Source organism: Sorex fumeus, unplaced genomic scaffold (assembly GCF_029834395.1).
Source record: "Sorex fumeus unplaced genomic scaffold, SorFum_2.1 ptg000037l, whole genome shotgun sequence".
NCBI lineage: Eukaryota > Metazoa > Chordata > Mammalia > Eulipotyphla > Soricidae > Sorex > Sorex fumeus.
In genome coordinates, this window is record NW_026606094.1 from 47877096 (window position 1) to 47904439 (window position 27344).

The 27344-nt window shown below is 38.7% G+C and overlaps 1 protein-coding gene across 1 annotated transcript; it reads right to left on the reverse strand.

Annotated features, from left to right (window-relative positions):
• SEM1 (SEM1 26S proteasome subunit) lies at positions 1 to 27344 on the reverse strand. Its single transcript, XM_056118407.1, has 3 exons — positions 27170 to 27344; positions 4573 to 4666; positions 1 to 206 (listed from the first exon to the last, which is right to left on the reverse strand). Exons 1-3 carry the CDS (start codon positions 27243 to 27245, stop codon positions 164 to 166), a joined length of 213 nt encoding a protein of 70 aa, XP_055974382.1. The 5' UTR covers positions 27246 to 27344; the 3' UTR covers positions 1 to 163.

A 27344-nucleotide genomic window follows, 5' to 3' on the forward strand; every position in this document is an offset into this window, starting at 1 on the left:
TGAAGATTTGATCAAAACATTTATTTTGTGTTACAAAAACAAAAATAAATCCAAGCAAGTCATGAAATAAACATTTTTTAAAAAGTGTTCCATCCTGGGTTCTTCGTTCTAGAATTTAGGTAACAGTTCAAACTTAGGTTGCTTCAACACTTTCTTCTGGATGTTATGAAGTTTCCATCTTATAACCATGTTTTTCTAATTCAGCACTATGATAAAAACACAAAAGAGTAATATCACTACACACTCTTCACAAAAGTTTTTCCATATATCTAGTATAAAATACACTCAGGTAAGCCAGGCAGCAGTTTAAGATACCATTAAAAAGCTTTAATTTTAATCTCTAAAAAGAAATTTATATAAGAAGGAAACGATGTCAATCGACATACTAATAAAATTTTGCTCCCTGTAATTTTTTTAGATACAATAATAAAATACTGTATAAAAACAAAGGTAACAAACCCTGTATCGAGACATTCATTAATATAAAGACATTTGTTCGCAAGTATAATTTGGCTTAGGTGCAATCATATTATCCAAGTAAGCACAATGCAAACATGATGTATAATATCATTTATCTCCTCACATTTCTTAACATCCCTAACATTTTTAGTAAGTAATTTGAAACAAATAATAGATTATTCAAATTTTCAATATTTTTTAAATGAAAGACATAGCCCCAAAGTTCAACCTAAGATCTAGTTAACAAGATGCATTATATGTCCAACTTCATGTCTGTTGCTTTTCTAGGGAAATGGTCAGCAATTACAAATTGCTTACAAGCATTGTTACTGTTACTGTGTTACTGTGTTTGGCATATCGAATACGTCACGGGGAGCTTGCCAGGCTCTGCCGTGCGGGTGAGATACTCTCGGTAGCTTGCTGGGCTCTCCGAGAGGGGCAGAGGAATCAAACTCGGGTCGGCCATGTTGGCTGCGTGCAAGGCAAACGCCCTACGGCTGTGCTATCACTCCAACAATAGGGGCTGGAGCAATAGCACCACGGTACGGCGTTTGCCTTGCAGGTGGCCGCCCAGGGTTAGATTCCCAGCATCCCATATGGTCCCCTGAGCACCACCAGGGGTAATTCCTGAGTGCAGAGCCAGGAGTAACCCCTGTGCATCGCTGGGTGTGACCCAAAAAGAAAAAAAAAATGACAATATGCTTCTCTATCACATAAATTCTCTGAGAAAACATGTAATTCTTTGATAAAATTCTGGTTACGTAATAAATCAAATGGAAAATAAAACCAAGGCCACAAAAAAATTCAAAATAAAAAAATACTAATATGCACTAGCTGAATGGAAAAATCTAAAAACAAAGAGAAATTCAGCACAAGACACAGATGTACACTATTTGAAACAAAAACAGCATTTCTTTTACAACAAAAATCAAGAATAAGACTAAAAGCCAGCCTTTCGGAGATTTAAGAACTCTTACCAGTCAAGAAACTATTATATGAAAGTGGCTATATATGGCAGGCTACTTGGAGTTTTTATGGACGTAGTAATATATGGTGAGGAAAATTCTGTAATCTATTTCCATTCTCAGAGAAAACAAATGATATTAGAAATAGCAAAGAAGAATGATTTTGTTTCTTTGAGATAGAGATGGCCTTCTCACTTCTATTTCTTAAAAGCAACTGCACTTAGAGGAACATGGACAGTCCTTGTCAAGGTTTTGCCGTGGGTTCACACAGCTAGGAAGTAGCTGTAGAGTTGAAATCCAGGTAATTTGGACTTATTTTTATTTTTGTTTGGGGGCCACATCAGACCGTGCTCAAAGATTACTCTGAGCTCTGGACTCAGGGATCTAGCAGGGATCAGGGGACCATACATGGTGCCGGGGACATAGAATATTGGTCAAGACACAATGGTAGTATGCCCCCCATACAGTTTTGATCCCTACCACCAAAGGGTCTCCAAGTTATTGCTGGGTGTGGCCCTGGAGGCCTTCAAGCATCGGAGGGCTCTAGCAGCACTGCATTCTTTGGCTCAAGTACTGAACAACTGGGCTGGTAGGCCAAGTATTGTTGGGAGTAGATCCCAGGCCCAAGAGCTCTGTTTGAAAAGTCCCTTTCCTGCAATTAAATTAAATACTCATTTAATCAGTTACCCTAGTCATATTCAGAATGTATTCAAATGTATTCAATGCCCACACAATTCATGGCTTCTGTACAAAATATTATAGCTTTACTATCAGCTCATTAGTTCTACTCTGGTAGCACTGGTAATGTATCAATAACTTCGTATGAAAAAAACTTATGACTATGATGGGGGGAAAATTATTTCACTAATTCCGAAAAGTACTTCTGGAGAATAATTAGAGATTATTAATTAGGGGGCTGGAGATTCCCTAGCCCTGAAGTGTAGCCATGGACATGAAGACTGCACTCCTTTGAGATACAAAATCCAGAGCTTTTTGAGAAGCTAAGGCACCACAAAGATGCAGAAATCCCAGAGAAGGGTAGACCCCTCAGAAAAAAAAAAAATCTACAGAAAAATCTAAATTATGTTTTGACCATCAACATGCAAGAAATAAGATTACAAGGTTTTCAACAGTGTAGGGCTTTCTTGTGACAACACCAAATTAACTTTTCTGAATCTAAAACTCCACGAAAAAAATTCATTTGGAAGTTCCTCCCATGAGAGCCATGGTGCTTGTTCTTCAAGCCTGTGTTCTTCCCCAAATTAGGGAGGAAAGATTGTCTATAAAAGGTGCTATAATCACTAGATATCTGCATTCAAAAGAACAAAGTTAGATCCTTACTTCAAGCTGGAGCACACAAAAATATTTCAAAATTAAAATGAAAGATTACATATAAGAGCTCAAATTCTGAAACTGTAAGAATAGGCATTGATTTTCATTACCTGGATTTGGCAATAAATTATTTTGAATAGGTAAGTTAAGCTTCATCAGAATTAAAACTTTTATGCAAAGAAAGCTGAAGAAAGTGAAAGACGACAGAAAGGGAGAAAGTATCTGCAATGTACTCATACACTCTAGTACCCAGAATATATAAGAGAACTCTAACAGCCTGGTAACAAAAAGACAGAAAAATCTATTTTAAAATGAGCAAAGGAGGTCTGGAGAGATAAGATAGTAAAGTGGACAGGGCACACTTGCTTTGCACACAGCTGATCCAGGATTCAATCCCCAGCATTGCATTCAATCCCCCAACTCATGAGTGCAAAGCCAGGGGTTCTGATCATTGTTAGGTGTGGCCCCCAAACCAAAAGTAAATAAATAAAAAAAATTGGCAAAGGACTTGACTAAATATTTCTCCAAAAGGGGAACAAATACAAGAGACTTGTTTTTTTCATAAAGAAAATGCAAATCAATACAATAAGACACTAGTTCATATTCAGTTGGATGGCTATAATTAAAAAGAATCACAAGCTTTGGTAAAATATGAAGAAATTAGAACCTTCATACACTTTTGGTAGTAATGCAAAGCCATTCAGCTGCTTTAGGGAAAAAGTTTGGCAGAATTACAGCATGGCCCAGTTATCCCTCTCTTAAAATTATACGACCCTGAAAATAAAAACAACTATTCAAATAAAAGCTTAACTGAATATTCACAGCACTTTTCACAATATCCAAATGCTGGAAATATCTACTCCTCAACTGATGAATGGAAAAACAAATTGTGATATGGAAATAGAATGGATTATTTTTTCAGCCATGAAAAGGAGCAAAGCCTGAGACTTTGGCTTAAGTGATAGAGCAAAATGCTTTATACGACTGAGGTCCTGAGTTTGATCCCCAATGCTACATAGCCATAAAAGGGAGTGGATCCATAACTATCAACAACAACAACAAAGAGAAGTACATGCTAGAGCAAGGATAAACTTGAAACCACGATGCTGTGTGAAAGGATACAACACACATAGTCATTTATTATCTGATTCCATTTATATGAATTAATCAGAACAGGCTTATCCATAGACTGAAAACAGATTAGTGGTTGTTAGGGGCGGAAACAGGCAGAGAAAAGTACAGTGATGGCTTAATGGAGTATGGTGTTCACTTTTAACATGGTGATGTCTGGGAAATAATGAGAGATGATGGGTAGATAAAACTGTGAAGATAGAAAATGCCACTGAACAGTTAGTTTTAAATGGTCAATTTTATGTTATATAAATTTTATTTCAATTATCAATTACATTAGGCAGAGATGTATGTTAATTGAAAAAGTATGTTCTCATCATCCGAATCTCCATTTTAGTTTAAGAATCACCAATCAAATGGATTCAACACTCTACGATTGTAATTTCTGCTGAGTTATTCAATTATTAGTAGAAAATTAACATTTATAGAATGAACCCCATGAAAAAATATGATAGCAAATATGCATCTATTTAACAACCTCTATAAAGACACTAGAAATAACTAAAGTTCTATGCATTTACACAAAGTATTCATGTTTTGAAACTCTCCGGAGACAAAGGAAATGCATATTACTTTTGATTTTCAGAAACATTTCAAAGATTATGTTTTGAGAGCTTATCATATCCAAGTTACATATTCCATGCTTACAATAAAGTACAATATAAAAATATGGCTTAAAATTTACCGTAACTGGTTGGAAAAGTCATCCTCTACATTGTCATCATCCCAATTATCCTCCCAGACATGTGCATCTTCGTCTTCATCTAAACCAGCCCAGTCTAAAATCAGAAACAGAAATAGTCTTCATTTATCATTTCTATAATAGTAAGAAGTTTGCCATCTAAGACTCATTAACTTAAGCATCCAGCATATCTATGATAAGTGGGAATTTTCCTCTTTAAATTTCAATTTATGCTGTCCACTCTATTCTTAAATTTGAAGCTATTCTAGAACATGAGAGCCAAATTTTAATGATCAAACTTAAAAGGTGACTGTCAGGATGGCAGGCTGGAGCTGGGGGTTGGGTGTAGGTGGTAGGAATGGGACCACTCCTGGAGAGAAGTTGACAACTGGTGGTGGGATTGGTGATGGAACACTGTTTATCAAAAGCCCATCTATGTACCCATGGTACCTTAATAAAATTTTGAAAAAAACTTAATAGTATTTATTTTTGCAGGGAAAACTTGTAATGTTTGAAAGCTACTGATTTTGATGACCTTTTCTGGGTAAGTAAATGTCTATTTCACAATTTTTCTAAACACAATTCCAAAACACCAGAGCAAGCTAAGTAGCAGGAAGACATTAGCCTGGAATTCAAAACTAATAAATATAAAAGAACTTAACTCATACACAGATAATAGCACTGTCCTTCCGTTGTTCATCAATTTGCTTGAGCAGGCACCAATAACGTCTCACAACGAATTGTGAGACTTGTTGTTACTGTTTTTGGCATACTGAATATGTCACGGGTAGCTTGCCAGGCTTTGCTGTGCAGGCGGAATACTCTAGGTAGCTTGCCAGGCTCTCCGAGAAGGGCAGAGGAATCAAACCCCGGTTGGCCAGGTGGGCCTCATGCAAGGCAAACGCCCTACCTGCTGTGCTATTACTCCAGCCCACACAGATAATAACAGACAAAATTATAAGCCATGATCAATATTTTCTATTATTTTTTATTTTAAAAGGAAAAATACTAAAATACATAAAGAGAATGTTAGAGATTTTGTTCCCTAAATTTTTTTCTTCTTCCGCTTTGGCATATGGGAGGGTTAGATATTTACCTTATATGTAGGATAGTCAGAAACATTTATGTAAAGGAACATCATTAAGACAGTTTAGTCCCCAAACTAGGAATATAAGAGAGTAACAAAATAGCACAGGAGAGGCAGAGCTAGCGAGTAGGGCAGGGCAAGTGCCTTGCACAAAGCTGACCCAATTCAATGCTGGCATCCCATATGATCCTCTAGCCCCATCAGAAGTCAGCCCCAAGCACAGAGCCAGAAGCAAGTCAGTCCTGAACACCACTAGGAATGACCCCCAAACAACACCAAAATTGGACAGAAAGTAGTACATTTACATACACATAGGAAAAAAATCTGTAAAATAATGTTTACTGTAACCAAATATTAGTTCTTATTTCAGAAGTTTGTGCCGCACCCTCCCCCCCCCCCCCCCAACACACATTTCAGGGAGGGATTACGGCAAATTCAAATGGTATTCTATTTTATTTTTCTTTTGTTTTCGGGCCACACTTGGTGGTGCTCAGGGCTTACTCCTAGCTCTGCACTCAGGGTTTATTCCTGGTCAGCTCAGGGACTATACGCTATACTGGGGATCAAACCTGGATCAGCCTCATGCCAAGGCAAGCATCCTACCCACTGTACTAACTCTGGCTATCCCATTTTCTCAAATTCTTAAGAAACTTAATTATGTCAAAATTAGGCGAGTACAATGGATTAGAGCTCATGTCTGAGATGTATGTGCTCAACACAAGTTCAAGTCCTAGCACCACATGTGTCCTCAATTATCAGTGGGTGTATCCTTAACTCCCCTCCCACCCACAGGGTCAGAGGAGAAGCACCGTCAGAACCCTGCATTAAACCAGAGGGGGAAATACACCTGTTGGGGGCCCCTGACCTCCTGAGCACTGCTTCAAGGGCAACCCCTATCCATCAGCCCTGCTCCCAGCCAATCTCAAAATTAAACTGACAGGGACTGAGATGTTCTTATATTTACTTTTAAATCTGTACTTTCAAGTAACAGAGAAGTGACTCAGTCAAGAGTATTCATTAGCTAATGTATTGTAACCTTGTTACCTAGACCACGACATAATTAATAATGGTACGGTTACCACATTGCCACTGAAATCAATAAACTGTTTATCTTAATATGTATATTATAACAAGTAACTTTTTCTTCCAAAAACAAATCTCAGTCAAAAAAGGAGGGACTATTTTAAGGCACAAAAGATATAAAATCTGTTACAGATTAACAGATACAATAGAAGAAAATTAAGCAATGCCTGAAATCAAAATTTAAAATTAAAAAGGAGTCTCAAGATTATAAAGATAGGACAGGGGTTAAAAGTGCTTATCTTGTCTCCCTCCAACTCTAGTTCAAATCCCGGGCACTGCATGGGTCCCTCAAACACCAAAAAGGTTACTACTAAGCCAGGAATAGCTCTTGAGCACTGGTGGGTGTGGATCAAAAGTCAAAATAAAATGAAACAAGAAATTAAAAAGGGCTGGAATGGGATCGGGAGAGATAGGACAGTGGGTAAAATAAGGCACTTGCCTTGCATGAAGCCAACCTAGATATAATTCTTGGCACCGGAAACAGTCACCTAACCACTTGCCAGGAGTGATCCTGACTGGAAAAACAGAAGTACTCCTTGAACACAGCTGGCTGTGACCACAAAACAAAACAAAACCCAATTTTTTTAAGGGATGGCGGGGAGGAGGCTGGAGAGATAGAATAAAAGCCAAGGTATTTGCCTTGCACACAGCCAATCTTTTTTGATCCCTTGTAACACATATGTCCCCTGGAGCACTACCAAGGAGTGGCCACCAAACCATAAATGAATGGAGCCTCATTTTACCCAATATATTTATCTGTAATACTAGTGTATCAAGGGCTGAAGCAACAGCACAGTGGGTAGGGCGTTTGCCTTGCACGCAGCTGACCCAGGTTCAATTCCTCCGTCCCTCTCAGAGAGCCTGGCAAGCTACCGAGAGTTTCCTGCCCACACAGGGGGGCCTGGCAAGCTCCCTGTGGCATATTCAATATGCCAAAAACAGTAACACATCTCACAATGGAGGTGTTACTGATGCCCGCTCAAGCAAACAGATGAACAATGGGAGGACAGTGCTAATAGATCAAAATCAGCTCATTTTTGTTGGGGGGGGGCACACCCCCAACACACAGTGTGCTCAGGCTTACTCCTAGCTCTGTGCTAAGGGATCACTCCTAGCTAGAGGTGCTTAGGGGACATTATAAAGTGCAGGGGAGTGAAACTGGGTTGGGCACATGCAAGACAAACACCCTACCTGTTGTATTATTTCTCTGGCCCACTTATTTAAAAATTTTAAATAAAGCACTCACAGAATTTCAAATTTGTCTGTTATAAATTCAGATTTCAGAGTTGAGGATTACAGGCACAGAGATCTGAGAGGACTGCAGAGTCCCAGTGAAAATAGATCCCTTTAGGAAAACTACAAAGATAAGAGACAGAATACTGAGTACATCAAAATCTGTAGCACTCAGTCTTCCAGAACCCAACAAAAAGTCCAGTATGAGGGAGCAGAAGCGGCAAACGCCAGGCCTCATGGGACAGCGAAGGAAGCGGCCCTTCTTCTCTCTGCCCAGGCGACCCTGAGATGACGCCCACAAATGCCCCCGGGCTACTTATTAAGCTTCCACACAGCCATGATCCAGAAACGTACACACAAATCTCAAAACCAAGCAGCTCGCTGCAGAGATCTCTCCAGACCTTCATTATTAAAATTTTAGAATTCCTAGAGTGTGTGGCCACTCTCGAGGCCTTGCAATATTTTATGCTATCCATAACAAGCAATACAAAACAGATTATCTAGCATTGCCTTTTCGGCAGGTTTGAGTGGTGGTGGGACCGGTGTCGAAATATTGAATGTAATCATAGTAGAGAAAGAGTATTGTGGAAGTGGTCTGCCACACAGGCAGGGGAAGGGTTGGAATGGGTGGGGAGGATACTGGGGATTTTTGGTGGTGTGCACTGGTGGAGGAATGGGTGATTGATCATTGTATGACTGAAACTCAAACATGAAAGCTTTGTAATTGTATCTCATGGTGAATCAATAAAAATAAATAAATAAAATTAAAAAAAATCTGTAGCACTATAGCACTGATTTGCTCGAGTGGGCACCATAAAAGTCTCCATTGTAAGACTTGTTGCTACTGTTTTAGGAATATCAAATATGACATGGGGTCTTGCCAAGCTCTGCTGAGTGGGCGGGATACTCTCGGTAGCTTGCCAGGCTCTCCAAGAGGGGTGGAGGAATAGAACCTGGGTCAGCCACATGCAAGGCAAACAAATGCCCTACCTTCTGTGTTATCACTCCAGCCCATGAGAAATATAAAAAAAAATTATTTCATAAAGTACTTAGTAGTTTCAATCAGCTTAAAGAATCACCAAAAGAAACATAATAAAAGTAATAACTAACTTATTTTGTAGGCAAGCCATGCCAATCTTATATTCCAAAAAAAAAAAGTAAAAATCCTTAACATAAAATGTAAAATATTATTTCAACATTATCTTCTTTTAAAGAGTGACAAATCTGAATTTACTGAATTCAATTCTGATTATAATTTAGCCTACAGACAAAACATCTCTTTCTCCTCTAACAAACTTAATAGCAAGGAAAGGGTAAGGATATGGTAAAAATAAAATCCAAGCAAAAAGAAACTGCCTCTTGGAGGGAAATATACTATGGAGATTTTAAGTAGAATATACATACAAAAAGATTCACTACAAGAGCTTTGTATCTCTTTGGTATTCCTCTACAACACTTTGTTATTATGACATTGCTAAGTAAAAAAAGGAGAAAAAATGGCAAAACTGGTTAAACTTCTACATTAAGTATCATATAAATTTGAATATGGTCTTAAACCTAGGATAGCACCTTATCTTAGAAGTGAGAAATACTGCGGTACGTGCATTCTATACTTCCTATTCCTAATTATTACACATTAGAAACCCAAGACCTTTATGGGAGGTGAGAGTCCACTCCAATGGTGTCTCAAGAGCTTATTCCTGGACTGCACTAAGGGCAGTGCTACCGACCAAAGGAGTTGCTGGGTATGGTACCTTGGTTGGCAATGTAGCAAGGCACCTAACCTTGTAAGGAATATCTCTGCCAAAACAACCTTTTAATAACTTACTGAGCTGTCACTGTCACTGTCCTCCCGTTGTTCATCGATTTGCTCAAGCAGACACAGTAACATCACCATCGTGAGACTTTGTTGTTACTGTGTTTGGCATATCGAATACGTCATGGGTAGCTTGCCAGGCTCTCTGAGAGGGGCGGAGGAATCGAACTTGGGTCGCTCATGTTGGCTGCGTGCCTGGGAAACACCCTACCCGCTGTGCTGTAACTTACTAAGCTATTACAACTATTTAGTGGGAACACCATTAAAAAAAAACTTTTTGTTTTTATAACTGTTCAGATTGACAGATCAATCTATAATGTATTTTAGATGAAAACTTTAAGATTTTCATTAAATTGTCTGCCATAGACTCTGGGGGAGGGTTGAAAAGGAGCGGGAAGGGCGGGGGAGAAACTGGGTACATTGGTAGTGGAGAGAATGTGCACTGGTGCTGGAGAGATGGGTATTTGAGCACTGTATGACTGAAACTCAAACATGAAAGCTTTGTAACACTATCTCATAGTGATTCAATAAAAATTTTATAAGGACAAAACAAAAGATAATAATTTCACTAAGTAGGAAAGTACTGAATTACATTATGCATAAAGATTAGCAATGTGTAAGATATAATACCCTCATATATCATTTCTAACACTTATAAACATTCCAATGCCACCTATGCTACAATTTACGTAAGTTCAATATACAAAATCAAATCAATATGCGACATAAAGCATAGGTGATTATCTCTGAAATGCTAACATCTCTTATAATACATCTCATACCTGTGTTTCCGTTTTCAACAAATAATCATCCAAATTTTAAGTTATCTTTATAAAGTTTTAAGGATACCTGATTCATGCCTAATGCCTCTCTTCAATATATAGATGACCATAAGAAGTATATGTATTATCTTCAACACCTTGCACTGCCAAGATTGTGAGTAATCATTTTAATAACCACAGCTGTGTTTACTTCAGCGTGCAGATCACCAGATGTATACCAGTAAAATAATTATCATATTTTAAGAAGTCTTGGAAAGATCTAATAAAAAATGCCTAAACCATGAGTTTCTAGCAATTTTAAATTATTTAAGACTTGCTCTGAAATTTGGTCTTGTTCACATTTACCAAGTGAGAATTACCTCTTGTACTTTCAAAAATCTAAGCTAAAGACTACACATATTTCATATCTATCACCTTGACATTGAAAGTGTGAAAGAGTTTTCTCTCAACTTAGAAAATGTTTCTAAAACTATTTCCATTCCCCACCCTCCAAAACACATTCCAAAATTTCTTACATAGATGCCACTCTAAGGAAAAGTAAAGAGAAAATTCCATTTATACCAAATGGAGCTGCAAATGTTGTATTTTACATCTATTTTCAGGAATATCAAATTCTCATTCATTCTTTAACAGTAAAGCTACTCTGAATATAAACAAACTAATCTCCAACAAAGTTTCTTCAAATAAAAAATGTGCATGTATATACAGAACACTATATGAAAAATAGAAAAGACACAAATAAAAGTTTCAAAAAGTTCTGAATTGTACAATCACCATCAAAGGTGAATGCAAAAAAAGGAAAGCAATAGTTGCAAATAGCATCATTATGTTCAAAAATGACAATAAAAGCTACATCACATACAGCCATTCTGAGATAAATTTATAGTATTTCTGCTTAAACTGTATAAAACTGATTAAAATCTAATGTCTATTCAGTGGGTAAGAATACCTAGCCTAACATTATTAACCACTACAATTCCCCAATAAGGGCCAACAGTAGAATAAAAAGCAAGTCATAAATGATACTGCTACCAGACTACTAGTGAGTTTTCAGTTATCTGTGGTCAGAAGTCATAGACTCAAAATGGCTTACATAAATATGTTTTTCCTACATAAAAAAGAAGGAAATTAAAATACTCAGTTTTTATTACCAATTATTTCAATAATTATCCAACATAACAGTTCCTCCAGCTGTCCTGCTTTTGGTTGTGTAGGTTTTGGTTCTTTTGTCTCTCTAATATTCTTTAACATAGCAGAGCCTGGCAAGCTACCAGTGACATAATCAATATGCCAAAAATAGTAACAATAATTGGTCTCATTCCCGACCCTGAAAGAGCCCCCAATTTGGGCTACACTATCACTCAACAGGGACTAATGAAGATGTTACTGGCGTCCGCTTGAGCAAATGGATGAACAATGGGATAAGTGATAAGTGATAATATTCTTTAAAATTCCCCAAAGCGATTATGCTCATCTTTCTTAAGTCCTGATGCCCTAAACTACTCTTGATTCCCTCATTTTGGCTCTCCCTGTAACTCAGTCAAGAGTATTCAATGTGAACTCCATTATTATTTTCCACTATACATACAAATCCAAAAATTATAACCAATGGCTTCTTATTTCTACCATTAAATATCAAACTAGCTGCTAAGACATTCATATTATTCTTATACCATTATGTATTTCATTCACAATTAACAATCTATATCATATCAGGGCCTTAGTCCTCACCTAAATTACTGCAACAACGTACTATTTTTCTGAATATATCTTTGCAATTTAATTCCGTTGAGCTATTTTCCCCATAAACCATCTACACAAAAATCGAACCACCTAAACTCATATTAAGCAAAACTCACTTTTCACTTTTTAATCTAAGAATAAAGTGCAAACTAGTCATTTAGTTTAAAGCTTAGTCTCCAAAACAGACACACAATGGTTGTCCACTTCCAAATACCTAGTCCTTTTACTAACCTTTACGATTCCCTTTTCCTACTTTTTAAAGTTCTACTCAAATATACAATCTCACATGGTAAACAATTAGAAATAATTCCCTCCTCTTTTCAACTGTTGTTGCATTATATTCTCAGTTGTTTAATGATCTCTCTCTTTATCCCTACTGAAGGAAACCAATAGAGATCTGACTCAGAAATACAGCAGGAAAAGACAAAACAAAGATGCTCTGATATAAGTGAGAGTGAAGAGGGAAAGTTGTAGAGTCACTTCCTAGAATAAGTCCCTCCCCAAACCAACAAGACTTAAGGTTGGCACTAACTCAGTGTTAGTGACAAGTTTGAGGTACTAACTCAACATACTATGAAACTTGAAATAGTAACTCAATGCTCAAACACAGTGTGATCCATTTTCTTCGAAACTGATACTTAGACCAGTGTTTCTCAACCTTTTTCCAACTGTGAATCCCCTGCCTTCCCAACTCTAACCAGTTTCCTGTGGCACCCTTAACTGGTACTGTGGTCCCCATTTAGGTAATTTTCACCTGTTGCTCCTTTGAAATAATCTAGAGGTCCATACAACTCCCAATTGAGAAATGCCAAGGTAGACAGCATCCACCTACGGAGTTAATTTGTCTCAATCTCCAGATACTGATGACTTTGGCAAATCATGTAACTGTGCTGTCATAAGGATTAAAACCCCCATAAGACTTATCAAAAGCACTTAGACTGATAACATCAGCTAATAACTTTTTCTCCCATACCATGCAATACAGGTTTATAGGAACAATATACATTGAAAGAATAATTTATTTTTTGTTTTGGGGTCAAACATTGGGTGCTTGGGGGCTAACTATGAAGTGCTGGAGACAGAGGTTGGGACTCCTGCAGGCAAAGCATGCACTCCAAAACTAGAGCAATTTCCTCAGTCCTAATAATTTATTATGTGTAAATTACTGCAAAGACTTGAGAGATAAAAGAAAAAAATAGGCTCCAGAATGAAGGCAACAATATTATTTTACAGAGTATTATTTGTAGATCAGAACACCAAACTGGAAAAAAACTATATATATATATATATATATGGTGAATTTTAAATAGTTCAGAAGAATACAAGTTATAGCATCAAAATTTATAATTTTTTTCAATACTGTTCAGTTCAAATCTTTCAATGAGTAATATTTACAGTAAACAAGTAGCAATTTAAGTACTAATAACTGTTTATTGCTTGCTCATCCCGCAAAATCAGTGAAACAGCTAATCAAATGGCTTTTCAAAGTAACTTTAGTTTAATACCTTGCATCACACATCTCTTCATCTCTTAGCTACCCTCCCAAGCATCAATATCTTGGTATGTTTGTATTATAAAAGGTATTTACTTTAAATAAAGGTACTTGTTTATACCTATTTACCTATAAGCATCCTTAAAATATACACTGCTTTTTTGGCATCTTTATATTTTATATAATAAATATTTTTAGAATACTTTTGACTAAACCCAGCTTCTGGCCTTTTTTATTTTATTATTATTATTTTTTTTTCTACAGGGAAGGGGATTTGGGGCTACATATAGCAGTACATGGGTATTACTCCTAGCTCTGTGCCCAGCTATCACTCCTTGAGGGGCTCATATGTGATGCTGGGAAATGAATCTAGCTGACTGCTTGCAAGACAAGTGCCTTATCTTCTGTACTATTCCTATGCTCTTATAAAACCTATTCTACTAGGGCTGAAGCAACTGAACAGTAGGCAGTAGGCAGGGCTCAATCCCCATCTCATGTGGTCCCCTGAACACTACTGGAAGAGAACCCTAAGCATTGGTGGGTGTGGCGCCCCCAAAATACCAAAAAACTCTAACAACATTTAAAAATGTATAAGGTTTTAATATCAGAAAACATAACAACTGTCAAAAAACCTACAAACAATATCTCTAATAAAATAAAAACCTCTATTATTATACCTCTAATAAAAACAAAATGTTACAAACGGTTCATGTTTTAAACAAATTTAGTACTAAATATCATTCAAAATCCAAATCCCAAGCAGATGGGGAGGGAGGTCCCCTAACACTGACCAAAATCCAGGATTGTGCAAAACTCAATGATATGAAATTTAGCTAAATCATTAATGGACTGAATGTCCCATGTCCTCTGCCCAACCCAGAAACTTTTATATTGAAGCTCCAAGCACTATTGTAATATCCAGACATGAGGGTCTTTGTAGGAAAACAGGGCTATATGCAAGCTGGAGAGATAAGACAGCAGGTAGGGCACTTGCCTTGCATGCTGCCACCCCGATTCAACTTCTGGCATCCAAAATAGTCTTCTGAGCCTCACCAGGAGTGACCCCAGAGCAGAGTCAGGAATAAGCCCTAAGCACTGCCAGGTGTGACCACCGAACAAAAAAGACTGGAAAAACAAAGGGAGGAGGGTGTGCTGGGGGGAGGGTGTGCTGTATGAAGTCCTGAGAGTGGAGTCCACATGAAATCAAAAATTAGTGGCCATGTAAGAGGTGCTCTCTCAAACATGTGAGGACAGTGAAAAGGCACCAGTCTGCAAGCCAGCAAGAAACCTCTCACAAACAGACCAGTATCTTGAATTCAGCTTTTTTAGACTACATAATTGTGATAAAATAATTTTTTCCTGTGTAAGTCATTCAGTTTATGGTACTATGTAGTGGCAATTTGGGAGGACTAATACAACCATGCAAATCTCACATGACTATTTATTAACCTTAAATCATTAAGAAATTAGGGATTCAGGAGGTAACATTTCAAAAAAAATCAAAGGTAAATAGCATTCAAAGCAATGAATCAAAATAAAAATGACATGATTCTATGTTTCATCCACTAGCTTTAAAATTAACTTCACTGTCACTGTCCTCTCATTGTTCATGATTTGCTCGAGCGGACCCAGTAACATCTCCATTTTAAGACTTGTTACTGTGTTTGGAATATCTAATACGTCACGGGTAGTTTGCCAGGCTTTGCCATGGGGGCGAGATACTCTGGGTAGCTTGCCGGGCTCACTGAGAGGGGCGGAGGAATCGAACTCGGGTCGGCCATGTTGTCTGCGTGCAAGGCAAATGCCCTACCTGCTGTGCTATCCCTCCAGCCCAAAATTAACTTAAATATTCAATAAAATTACTTAAGTATTTAAGCTTATGAATAGATGAGAATGTTAGTTATTAGTAACCCTTTATCAAAGACAATTGGACAATATGTGTCAAGTTTTAAATCTGGTCTAGTCCGGTGTCAGATATCAAAGAGTAAGATGGGATTTCTATGTATAGCAGCATAATGAGACCAGAATGCCAGAGCCTGGACAGGGTAAAGAGCCAAATGCTAAAGAAAGAAGTGATGAGGGTGGTCTGGCATTGAATGGAGAAGCCTAAGCAAGGTAAGGAGGGCATCCATTGTGGTCTGAAAACAAAAATTTTTTACAAAGGAATGCAACCAAATACAAACATTATTATTTTAGAAAATATAGTAAGGTTCCTTAGTACTGGAAATGAGTTTTAAATATGGGAAGGGAAATACTAGTTGCATTTGTAAAAATGAACTTGCTAATCTGATCTGGCAATTTCCTAAGAGATTATCTTATAATTACAAAAGTACACACTCAAAGATGTAGCAATATTTATGGCAGTATATCTCGTAATAGAGAAAACAAAACATAAAATCGAGAAAACACATCTGGTTTAGGAGATGGCCCATGGGGCTAGTGTGCATGCTTTGCCTCCTGGAGGCAAGGGTTTGCTCCTTGGTGCTATATATAGAGTTCTGTTGGTCCCCCACACTGCTGGACTGAAGACTGCTGGCCATCAGAGCTGCAATTTAACTAAAAAACACTGCATGGAAAACCTCCCCCATAAAAATAAAAACTGAAATCAAAATTATTAAAAAGCACAAAATTTTTATATTAATGGAAGAAAAATGTCTATGATGTATAATTTTAAACAGCAATTAGATTAAGGGTATAATGTGGTCTTCAGTGAACCAATTTTAAATATACATATTTAAAAGATAAAAATATATTGGGACTGGAGCAATGGCACAACAGGCAGGGCGTTTGCCTTGCATGCAAGCAGACCCGGGTTCAATTCCCAGCATCCCATATGGTTCCCTGAGCAGCACCAGGGGTTAATCCCTGAGTGCAGAGCCAGGAGTAATCCCTGTGCATCATCACCAGGTGTGACCCAAAAAGCAAAAAAAAGATAAAAATATACATACAAAACATGTCTATACTAAAAATGATCTATCACATACACGTAACAAGACAGATATGTAAGAATTCTGGAATGACACTAAAAATGCCTTTTAACAGTGGCAACCACTGGGGCATGACAATCATCTGGGCGAAAAAGGTGGGGAAAATAATGCTTTTATTTTTCAACGCATACACTTATAAAAGTTTAGTTTTTGCTATAAGCAGTTACTCACACAATTATTGTTATCTAGCTGCAAAAATCTTTTAAGGGGCTCAATATGTGGCTCAGTGATAAAGCAGCTGCTTTGCAGGCCAGAGGCCATGAATTTAAATCCTAGCATCACACCACATTGTGATGCAGTTGGGACACCCCAGTGCTGACATTACATACTGTTTAATGTCCAGTGTACTGTAACCAAAGTATGCAAGCACTGCAAAACAAGTATGTAACCCAAGACAAACACAACAACTACATATGTGCAAGCACCCTAACCAAGTGAGAGACCCCAACCTCCTCAATATCACAACCAAGGAAACGAAAATAATTTAAAGAAGTTAAAGATCACACCCCTTGTATGACAGTGACAACATCTAAGAGTTGACAAAAGCAAAGTAACAGTAGACCTAAACCTACTGATCAGGTTTTTGTTTTTTCCAACTTTTGGGCCACATCCAGTAGTGTAAGTGCTTACTTCTGGCTCTGAGTTCAGGGTGCTGGGGGTCTGTATCAGGTGCGGAGAGTGGACCCCAAGCCCATGTAGTGGAAGAGAAATGCCCTACCATACAGTCTCTCTGGCCTAAATGCAAAGAGATCTACATCAAGGAACAAAGTAGTGTAACACAGTGAAACAGTCAAAAAATATCTGCCTAAACCTGCTAGGTTTTAAAAACAACACATTCCCATTGACTTTCCTCAGACTTGTCAGCAGAAAAACCCATAGGGAAAGAGAAAATATAATGATAAATTCAAAATACTCAAGATAAAGGGGCCACAGAGATAGTACAGTGGGCAGGGAATCTGCCTTACAAGTTAAGTGGCCGTGTCAGATTCTATCCCAGGCATCCCATTATGGTCCCTCAAGCTTGCCAGGCTAATCCCGGAACACAGAGGCTGCAGTAACCTCTGAGTACCCTTGGGCAGTCCTCCCCTACTAAAACAACAAACAAACAAACAAACAAACACAAAAAAACCCAAAGATAAAAAACTACCCATCATGAATTATATATCCTTCCATGTTCACACACATGAAACAAAAGAACTAGACCTCATTTAAAAACATGGAAAGGCGAAATGGCTAGAGGAACTAAAAAGTCAAACCTGTTTCCAGAGACTCGCTTACGCTATAAAATGAACAAAGACAATGAAGTTATCTGATATTCCAAGTCAATAAAAAACTAAAAAGAGAACTACTACACGTACGCTAAATAAACTTCCAGACAAGAGTAAGGTATCTCTAATAATAAAGGGATAAATTGAAGTTATGGCATAATTATTACTATATATGCACTATAGTACTGTCCTCCCGTTGTTCATCGATTTGCTTGAGCAGGCCCAGTAACGTCTCCATTGTGAGACTTTGTCATTACTGTGTTTGGCATATCGAATATGTCATGGGTAGCTTGTCAGGCTTTGCCGTGCGGGCAAGATACTCTCAGTAGCTTGCTAGGCTCTCTGAGAGTGGCATAGGAATTGAACCCGCTCAACTAGGCCAACCACGCACAAGGCAAACGCCCTACTGCTGTGCTATCGCTCCAGCCCCTGTAGCACCAAAATATGTAATATTAAGAGACCTAAAAGGAGATAATGACAGCAATACACAGGAGACCTTAACACCCCACTTACAACAATAATTCAGCCCCAAAAAACACCAAGGAAACAAGGATCCTAAATGGAAAAGTAGGATGAGAAGAACTTTTAAGAGATATTTAAGGACAACACCAGAATATACATTCTTTTCAAATGCTCAGAGAATATTCTTATGGCAGACTAAATGCTGAGACAAAAAAGTCTAAATTCAAAGATTTAAATTATTATTAAGCATCTTCTTGGATCATAATGAAATAAGATCTAGGCAAAAGTAGGGTAAATAACAAATCTGTGGATAACAATCAATATGCTCCCAAAAAAAACTGAGTCAATAAGAAAAATCAAGAGTAGAAATAAACACCTTGTAACAGATTGAAAAGAAAATATGACTTATTAGAAATTATGGAATGCAGCAAATATAGCACCAAAAAGAAAGTTCGTAGCAATGTAGGCCTACATCAAGAAAAAAAATTACAATTTAAAGAAAATTAACCTTGCATCTAAAAAAAAGACTAGAGGAAAAAGCAAATAAAAAATGTTGATAAAGGGAAATAATAAAGATTGGAATGACAATGAATTGAGATCAAAATTAATTTGACCAAATAATTGAAAAACCTGTACTTTGCAGTGTTCAAAGAAACAGTAAAGACAGAGACACAGAGACATGGAAAGATAATCTGTAATCCTGAACTTGAAGAGTTATCGTTGTTTAAAATGCCCACATTACCTGAAGCACTATACAGATTCAGTACAATCCCCATCAAAATCCCAGTGACATTTTTTTAAAGAATATTTCCCTCATCTATAGTACGTTCTTTTTAAAAAATACTTTTCTAATTGAATCACTGTGATTCAAAAAAAACCTTACTAAGCTGTTCATGATTGGACTTCCATCAATACTTCAGTATTCCAACACCCATCCCTCCTACAGTGTACATTTCCCAGCACCAGTGTCCCCAAGTTCTCTCCAATCACTCCCCACCTTCCTCTATGGCAGGCTCTTTGCCCCTTCCTTGCTCTCTTCCCACACCTTTTGGGCATTGTGGTTTCCAATATTGATACTGAAAGATTATCAAGACTATCCCTTTACCTACTTTTAACCCTCAGATCTTGTCCAGTGTCATTCCAAGCAATTACTGGCTAATTTTTGATGAGAGTAAGAAATATGAAGTGGAAGAAAAAAACAAAACAAAACAAAAGAAATATGAAGTGGAACACGGAAAGCCTCTTAACAAGTGGTGCTGGCAAAACTGACAGCTACCTGCAAAAAAAGAAAAAAAAAAGGCTCAGACCTCTCAGACCTCTACCTAAAGTCAAGCACAAAAGTCAGATAAAAATGGATTAAAGACATCAACATCAGACCAGAATCTATAAGGTACACTGAAGAAAATGTCAGTAAAACACTTCACTGGTCAATGATATTCTTAACAGAAATATAACTTATGAAATTCTTAAAAACTTAAGATTCCAAAAAGACTTCTGAGAAGGATAAAGTCTGAGATTATCATAGTTTCCCCCTTCAAACTGTAACTTATGATGGTAATTAAAACATAATATCGGAAAACAACAGAGTCCAAAAACAAACCTCGTATGTATATATAAGCTAAGACAATTTCAACAAAGGAGTTTAAAACTTACAAAAGAAAATCTCTTGAATAAATGGTGCTGGGAAAAGTGGATAACTACATGTGAAAGAGTGAAACTAGATCTGCACCATCAAACACAAAAACAGACTGACTTGAATGTAAGATCGGATATAAGACCTTAAAAAACATAGGCAGTAAGAAAAAAAACATAGGCAATAAGCTGACATCAGCTTTAGAAACATGCTTGGGGACTGGACGTCAAAGACCAGGTTAAGAAAAGCAAAAATAAACAGGACCTCATCAAACTAAAAAGCTTTAATAGCAGGTAGGGTGCTTGCCTTGCACCAGGCCAACCCAGGCCAACTCTCAGCATCCCATATGGTCCCCCCAAGCACTACTAGGAGTAATTCGTGAGTGCAAAGCCAGGAGTAACTCCTGTGCAACACCGGGTGTGACACAAAAAAGCAAAAAAAAAAAAAAGTTTTATAAGAAATATAAGATACAAAAAGATACTAGAAGACAAAAAAAGAAATATAAGATACATATAAATATATAATATAAATATATATTATATATATTAATAAAATATATTTTATACATAATAGACAGAATATAAAAATATAGTATATGTTCATGAGAAACGTACTAGTTTCTGACGTTCCATTTGCTCTCAAGAAAACGAACATCTCTGAATGCAGCAGTTATGTGTACCTAGGTCGAGAACTCAACAAGATGAATGACCTGGCACCTGAGCTGAGCAGGAGGAAGAGAGTGGTGTGGAACACCTTCAAGACCAACAAAGAAGTTAAGAGGACGAAGAACCTCTGGCTCCAGGCATATTTTCGACTCCACTGTTCTTGTACTAACATACGCCTCAGAGACCTGGGCCCTAAAAACCAGGATAAGAACGCTATTTGGGTCTCCCAAAGAGGAATCAAAAGAGCTATGCTTGGAGTTACCACGCTTCACTCAAGTGAGAGAAGAAATCCAGAGTTCCGATCTACATCGACGATAGAGAATCAGGGACGCTGTCTTGTTTGCCAAGGCTTCGAAAATCAGATGGGCCAGACACGTAATGCGATTTGGAGACGACCCCAGGACTAGAGCTGTTGCTGACTGGATTCCATGAGACGCCAAAAAAATGCCTGGCCGCCCACCTACAAGAAGTCAGACTTCTTTGTCAAAGCCCTGAAAGAACGGTTTGAGGCTCTTCGTTTTCCTGAAGTGAGCAGACGCCATTAGGCGACACTAGCATGCTAATGCAAGAAGAACAGTGGAATTGAAGAGATGTGCTCGGAGATGGAGGTTCTTTGTCCTCCTAGTTACTTCTTTGATGCTCTTGAAGGCATTCCAAGCCGCTCTCTTCCTCCTGCTCAACTCAGGTGCCAGGTCACTCGTCATGTTGACTTCTCGACCTAGGTACACATAACTGTTGCATTCAGAGATGGTCTTTCTGTTGAGAGCGAATGGAACGTCAGGAAGGAGACCATTTCTCATAAACATTGTCTTCGTGAGATTCAGCTGTAGTCCGACCTTTCCACACTCACGGTCCTAGTCAGCCAGCATCTGTGCCGCTTGGCTAATGTTATTAGAACAATGTAATCAGCGAAGGATGAGAATGCTATTCAGGGCTCCCAAAGAGAAATCAAAAGAGCTATGCTTGGAGTATCACGCTTCACTCAAATGAGAGAAAGAATCTGTAGTTCCGACCTCTGTAGACAATCAAGAATCAGGGACACTGTCTTGTTTGCCAAGGTATCGAAAATCAGATGGGCTGGACACATAAGATTTAGAGACGACCGCTGGACTACAGCCATTACCAAATGGATTCCACGGGATGTCAAAAGATCACGTAGGTGCCCATCTACGAGATGGTCAGACTTTTTTTGTCAAGACCCTGAATGATCAGTTTGAGGCTCTTCGTGTTCCTAGAACGAGCAGACGCTATTGGGCTACACTAGTATGCGACAGGGACAACATGGAGATGTTACTGGCACCCACTTGAGCAAATCGATGAATAATGGATGTCAAGTGATCAAGTGACTAAGTTATTCAAACAAAGAGTAAATTCTACCATTTACAACATGGATGAACCTAGAGGGTATTAAGCTTAGTGAAGTAAGCCAGATGGAGAAAGACAAACACTGTTCATTTTTTCTCATGTGGTATTTAGAGAAGACAGACGAACTAAGTAAAACAAAAAATAAACTTTTAGACTATAAGACTAATTCGTGGTTACCAGAGCAGGGGGTAAGGGAGAAAACCAGAACAATAGGGACAAATACACATGGAAGGATATAACTTAACTTTTAGTGACAAACTTAATTTAGTATATACAGATGCGATTTTTCAATGATGCACACATGAAACGTAATTAAAAATTTATAATGCTTTAGTTAAGAACTTCTTAAGGGGATACAGGAAAAGGATGGAATACTCTTGACTTCTTTTGATAATAGAGCTGTTTTATTCACATAGAAAAATTAGGGAATACTTATTATAATACTCCTAGAGTATTATATAATTGCTCCTAGAGGAACACTGAATCAATAAAAGGCTTTTCCATAACATGCCAAAAATCTCCCAAATCTGTCACAGGAAGGAAACTGCGAGGGGGTAAAGGGGGCACTGGTGCAGGGAAGTGGACACTGGTGAAGAGATCAGTGTTTAAATATATGCCTGAAACTCAACCATGAATAACTCTGTAACTTCACCATAACTTTAAAAAACAAAACAAAACATTAAGAGAATCTTAAGGCCCACTTAACACTTAAGGCCCATTTGTACATTTAAGCACTTCTAATTGTCAGAGAAATAAAATTGAAAAAACTTGCAATAGCCTTTGAAGTTGTATTACGTAAAAACACTGAAGTTTCAAATAAATTATAACCTTTGTTTTAGACCACACTCTATTATATCTGAGTTGTGTGATCTTGACATACATGAAGACCATAGATTTGAAGTTCTGAAACTGCTTTCCAATTTTAACCATGTCAAAGCTTTCAAAATTATTATAATCAATCGTGTCCAGAGCACAGAATGGATTTCACAAAGATCCTATACATAAACTGTTATTCTTAATGACCAGATTACAGTCACCAGAATAATCTGAAACACTTTGATGGCGGAGCTGAGGGTGGGGAGGGGAGCGACATAAAAAAGACAACAATGACCATGGAATACAGGACAGGGAAGATCAAAAGTTGACTTGTTCCTCTGTACCTTCAGAGAAACAGCCACATAGTACACTCCAACATTAAAAAGCTATTTAGAAGAAGCAATGAGACATCCGTAAAACAGTTTCCTTTTTAAAATATTAAATTTCCTTGCCTCAAAATTACTCAAGTGACATCCTACCTAACAAGCTCTTCTTTAGGATGAGATGCAGCAACTAAAACCCACAGCCATCAGTCAAACCAAGGAGCTGTAATTTTAGCAATGGCTTCCAGTACTAAGATCAGCATTCTTTAACCACTAATCCACAAACCTGTGCCTGTCTGAAGTGTAGAAAGGTTGTATAACCACCTATCTATAGAATCACCTTCATTATAACTGATGGTCTGTGGCCTGTACACAGGGCAGGTGCCAGTCTGTAAGTATAAAGACGTTTAAGAACACTGTCCTAGACAAAGGAGATCATTTAATTTCTAGAATTTGGAGTCCTAAGAGACTGTTGATTTTAAAAGTAAAACTGAAAAGATTACTGGTAATTTTACTTTAATTTGTATCTGTTAAGTGACTTTGGCAATAGTACGTGTACCATCTCTCAATAGGTAGATCGTGGTTAAGATGCTGTGTTTCTAACAAATTCCAAGTTAATCCAAGGATGCTGCTTCACATGGATCACAGTGTAAGTAGCAATGAAGACCAAATCATGACGAGGTTAAAAAAAAAAAAAAAGAGCAAGAAAAGGAGAGCCCAAAAGAGAAATTATTCTTTGGAGGTGTTTCTGAATTCTAGATTTTCTAAATACCAGAGCAGTTTTTATTAGTAAATATCAACTGGTTTAACTTAGTGAACTAATTTTGTATCCAACAGTATCTAATTCAAATTAACACAAAGGGAAAGTCCACCTGAATTTATAGCTCCCAGAAAAAAATATAAAAACCTGTAACTCCCCCAACCCAGCCCCACAGACTTTGGAACTCAGAATGTCAAACTCTGCAGACCAAATAAACCAAGGCCCAAACACAAGAATTTCAAATACGATTTCTCATTCTAAATGAAAATTCCCTGTATGAACTCGGTTCTACACATTTGAACCAAAGATATCTGTAAGGTGACAGACCAGTAGTTAGTTACCTAATAATAAATACCAGAATGTTGTCTATACCAGAGGTCTGTGTCTTCAAAAAACTTTCTTTGCTTTTTAACTTTAATGAGATTTTTTTTTTACTATGTGCTACTATACTGTGAACAAATTACTATACACAACATAGTCAGCAGAACAATTTCCTATTCCTCAAAAGCTATTAAAATTTCTAGGAAAAAAATAAACGTACTACCAGGTACACAAGGTATTTCTAAATCCTCTTAAAGCAATCAATTCTTAAATGCCAATTTTTAAATCGATTAATTCATTCAAAAAGCATTTGACTACCTACTAGGAGCCAGCACTTTTAATAAAAATTATGTACAAAGCTTGAGTTGATGAGTCAGAAAGGCCTTTTAGATTCTGACATGACCATTTAATGCCAATCTCTGGTTTTCTCTGGGCCTGTTTCTTTTAGAATGAGGTGATGAACTACATAATGTAAAGGAAGTGCCTACATTGTATCCTGTACATGATAATGAGTAAATGCTATCTGCAATCCTAAGTCTGAGCAAGTTTGACGAAGGTGCCCTCAATAACTGTTCGCTACCACATAGTTCAATGTCCAAAAATAATGTAGCAACTGTGAAAATGGGATAAAGAATATAGGCCCCAGACAGATAAAATCGACCACCCAAATTAACACAATCTGCATAATAGGGGGTTCTCAGAAATGAAAAAGAAAGGTGCTTTTAGGTTAATGTTTGTACTGGAGTAGTAAGCAACTCAGTAAAATAAATAAAATAAATAAGAAGATCCCTTCAGCATTGCAGTTTTAGCCATAGCGAGTTGATGACTGGGTGAGGTCAAATTTTAGATGGCATTCGACTGGTCCAACCCTTTTGGAAAACAGTATGGCCGATTCTCAAAAAATTAGAATTTGATCTCCCATTTGACTCAGCAATACCACTCCTGGGAATATATCCCAGAGAGGCAAAAAAGTATAGTCAAAGTGACATGTGCAATTGTTTGTTCATTGCAGCATTCTTTACAATAGCCAGAATCTGGAAAAAACCTGAGTGCCCGAGAACAGATGACTGGTTAAAGAAACTCTGGTACATTTACACAATGGAGTACTATGTAGCTATCAGAAAAGATGAAGTCATGAAATTTACATACAAGTGGTACTACATGGAAAGTATCATGTTAAGCGAAATGAGTCAGAAAGAGCTGGATAGACACAGAAAGATTGCATTCATCTGGGGAACATAAAGCAACAAAATGGGAGACTAACACTCAGGAGTGGCTGAGATTAGTACCTGGAATTTTGCTCCACAACTTGGAGGCCAGCCACACGTGCTAGGGGAAAAGGAAGCTCAGATAGAGAAGAGAGCACCAAATAAAGGGTGTTGTGAGGATCCTCCCAGGGTGGGATAAGCATGCTGAAAGTGGACTGTAGACCAAACATGATTGCCACTCAATGCCTCTCTTGCAAAACACAGGACCCAAAAGAAGAGAGAGAGAGAGAGAGAACAAGGGGAAATGCACTGCCACAGAGGCAGGGTAGGATGGGGGAGGATGGGGGGTGGGAGGGATGCTGGGACCCATAGTGGTGGAGGATGGGCGCTGGTGGAGGGATGGGTACTCGATCATTGTATAACTGAAACCCAAGCACAAAAATTTGTAAGTCTATAACTGTACCTCATGGTGTTTCACTAATAAAAAAAATAAAAAATTTAAGATGGCATTAGCAAAGCAGATCTTGCTTCTCTAGCAGATCTGTACACGCCGACCACAACTTGTGTCCCCTCGCCTTTAGCAGGGCAACCCATGAGCAATGTCCTGTTTTGCACACGTTATCCTACAACCAACAAGGCGCCAATCAAGCAAAGCGTCTGGAACACAGCACCAGCAACAACGCGCTACCCACCCTAACTGCAGTTGAAGAGTTTCAGACCCTGGGCTTGATCAAGCAGGCCAGCTGTTAGGTGAAACCTCCAAGTAACTTGAAAAAAAACTATTCCTAGCTCCAGTCTCTTCACTTGAGGGGAAGGGCGGAGGGGCGGGGGGGAAGGGCTAGATCTGTGAAAAGAGAACATACGTAAAGCACTTTGGGAACCCCATTACCCACAGCTGTGTACCCAGAAAAGGAGACGAGACGCTCCTCCTGGTAAACCTGTAGCTAATAAAAAATGTAAACATGGGGAGGGAGGGGGGAGCGGGGTGGAAGAGGGGGAACGCTGATAAAAAAAAAGTTTAAAACTTCCAGCGATGAAAATCGATGAGGAACCAAGAGTCAAGCATAGGAGAGTCCGAACCCTGGAAACCTCCTCCCCCGCCCCCTCCATTCCACCTTCACCCGTGAACGACTAGACGTGAGTAGCGCTGAACTGAAACGGGCCACGGCTATTTGATTCCGTTCCATTTTAAAGGCAACGACGGGCTGAGGAACAAGGGAAGGGGAAGGAAGCCGGTGAGGGTGAGAGTGAGGGTGGGGGTGGGGACAGAAGGCGGGGAGGCGGGGAGGGTGGCCCGATCGGCAGCGCTCAGCCGTCTCCCAACGCCGGGCTCAGGGGCCCGGGATCACCGTGGCTTCTACCGATGAGGAGGAAGCTCAAGGCACCGTCGCCCCCGCACACGCGGGACCCGCACGGGGGAGCACTGCGGGTCGCGCACACAGAGCTGGCCCTAGAGGCGCGCCCGGAGCCGGGCCCCAGCGCCCGCGCCGCGTCCCTCCTCCCGGAGGCCTGAGTCACCGTCCACGAGGCCCGGAGGCCGGCTCCCAGCCGGTTACCTTCCGCGGGGAACTCCTCGAACTCGTCATCCTCCTCCAGGAGACCCAAGTCTACGGGCTGCTTTTTCTCTGACATCGCGACCCTCTCGGTCCCACCGCTCCCAGGCCAGTCACGAAAAGGCCGAACTCTCCTTCCGCTACCGCCGCGGTCGCCTCAGAGACCGGCTCTACCATA

Excerpts from the sequence above, each read along its gene's own strand:
- SEM1 (XM_056118407.1), bottom strand. The coding sequence starts at position 27,245 with ATGTCAGAGAAAAAGCAGCCCGTAGACTTGGGTCTCCTGGAGGAGGAT. Across the intron at positions 4,667-27,169 it reads CGAGGAGTTCCCCGCGGAAG|ACTGGGCTGGTTTAGATGAA; the intron begins GTAACCGGCTGG and ends TTCTGATTTTAG. Across the intron at positions 207-4,572 it reads GACTTTTCCAACCAGTTACG|TGCTGAATTAGAAAAACATG; the intron begins GTAAATTTTAAG and ends TTTTTATCATAG.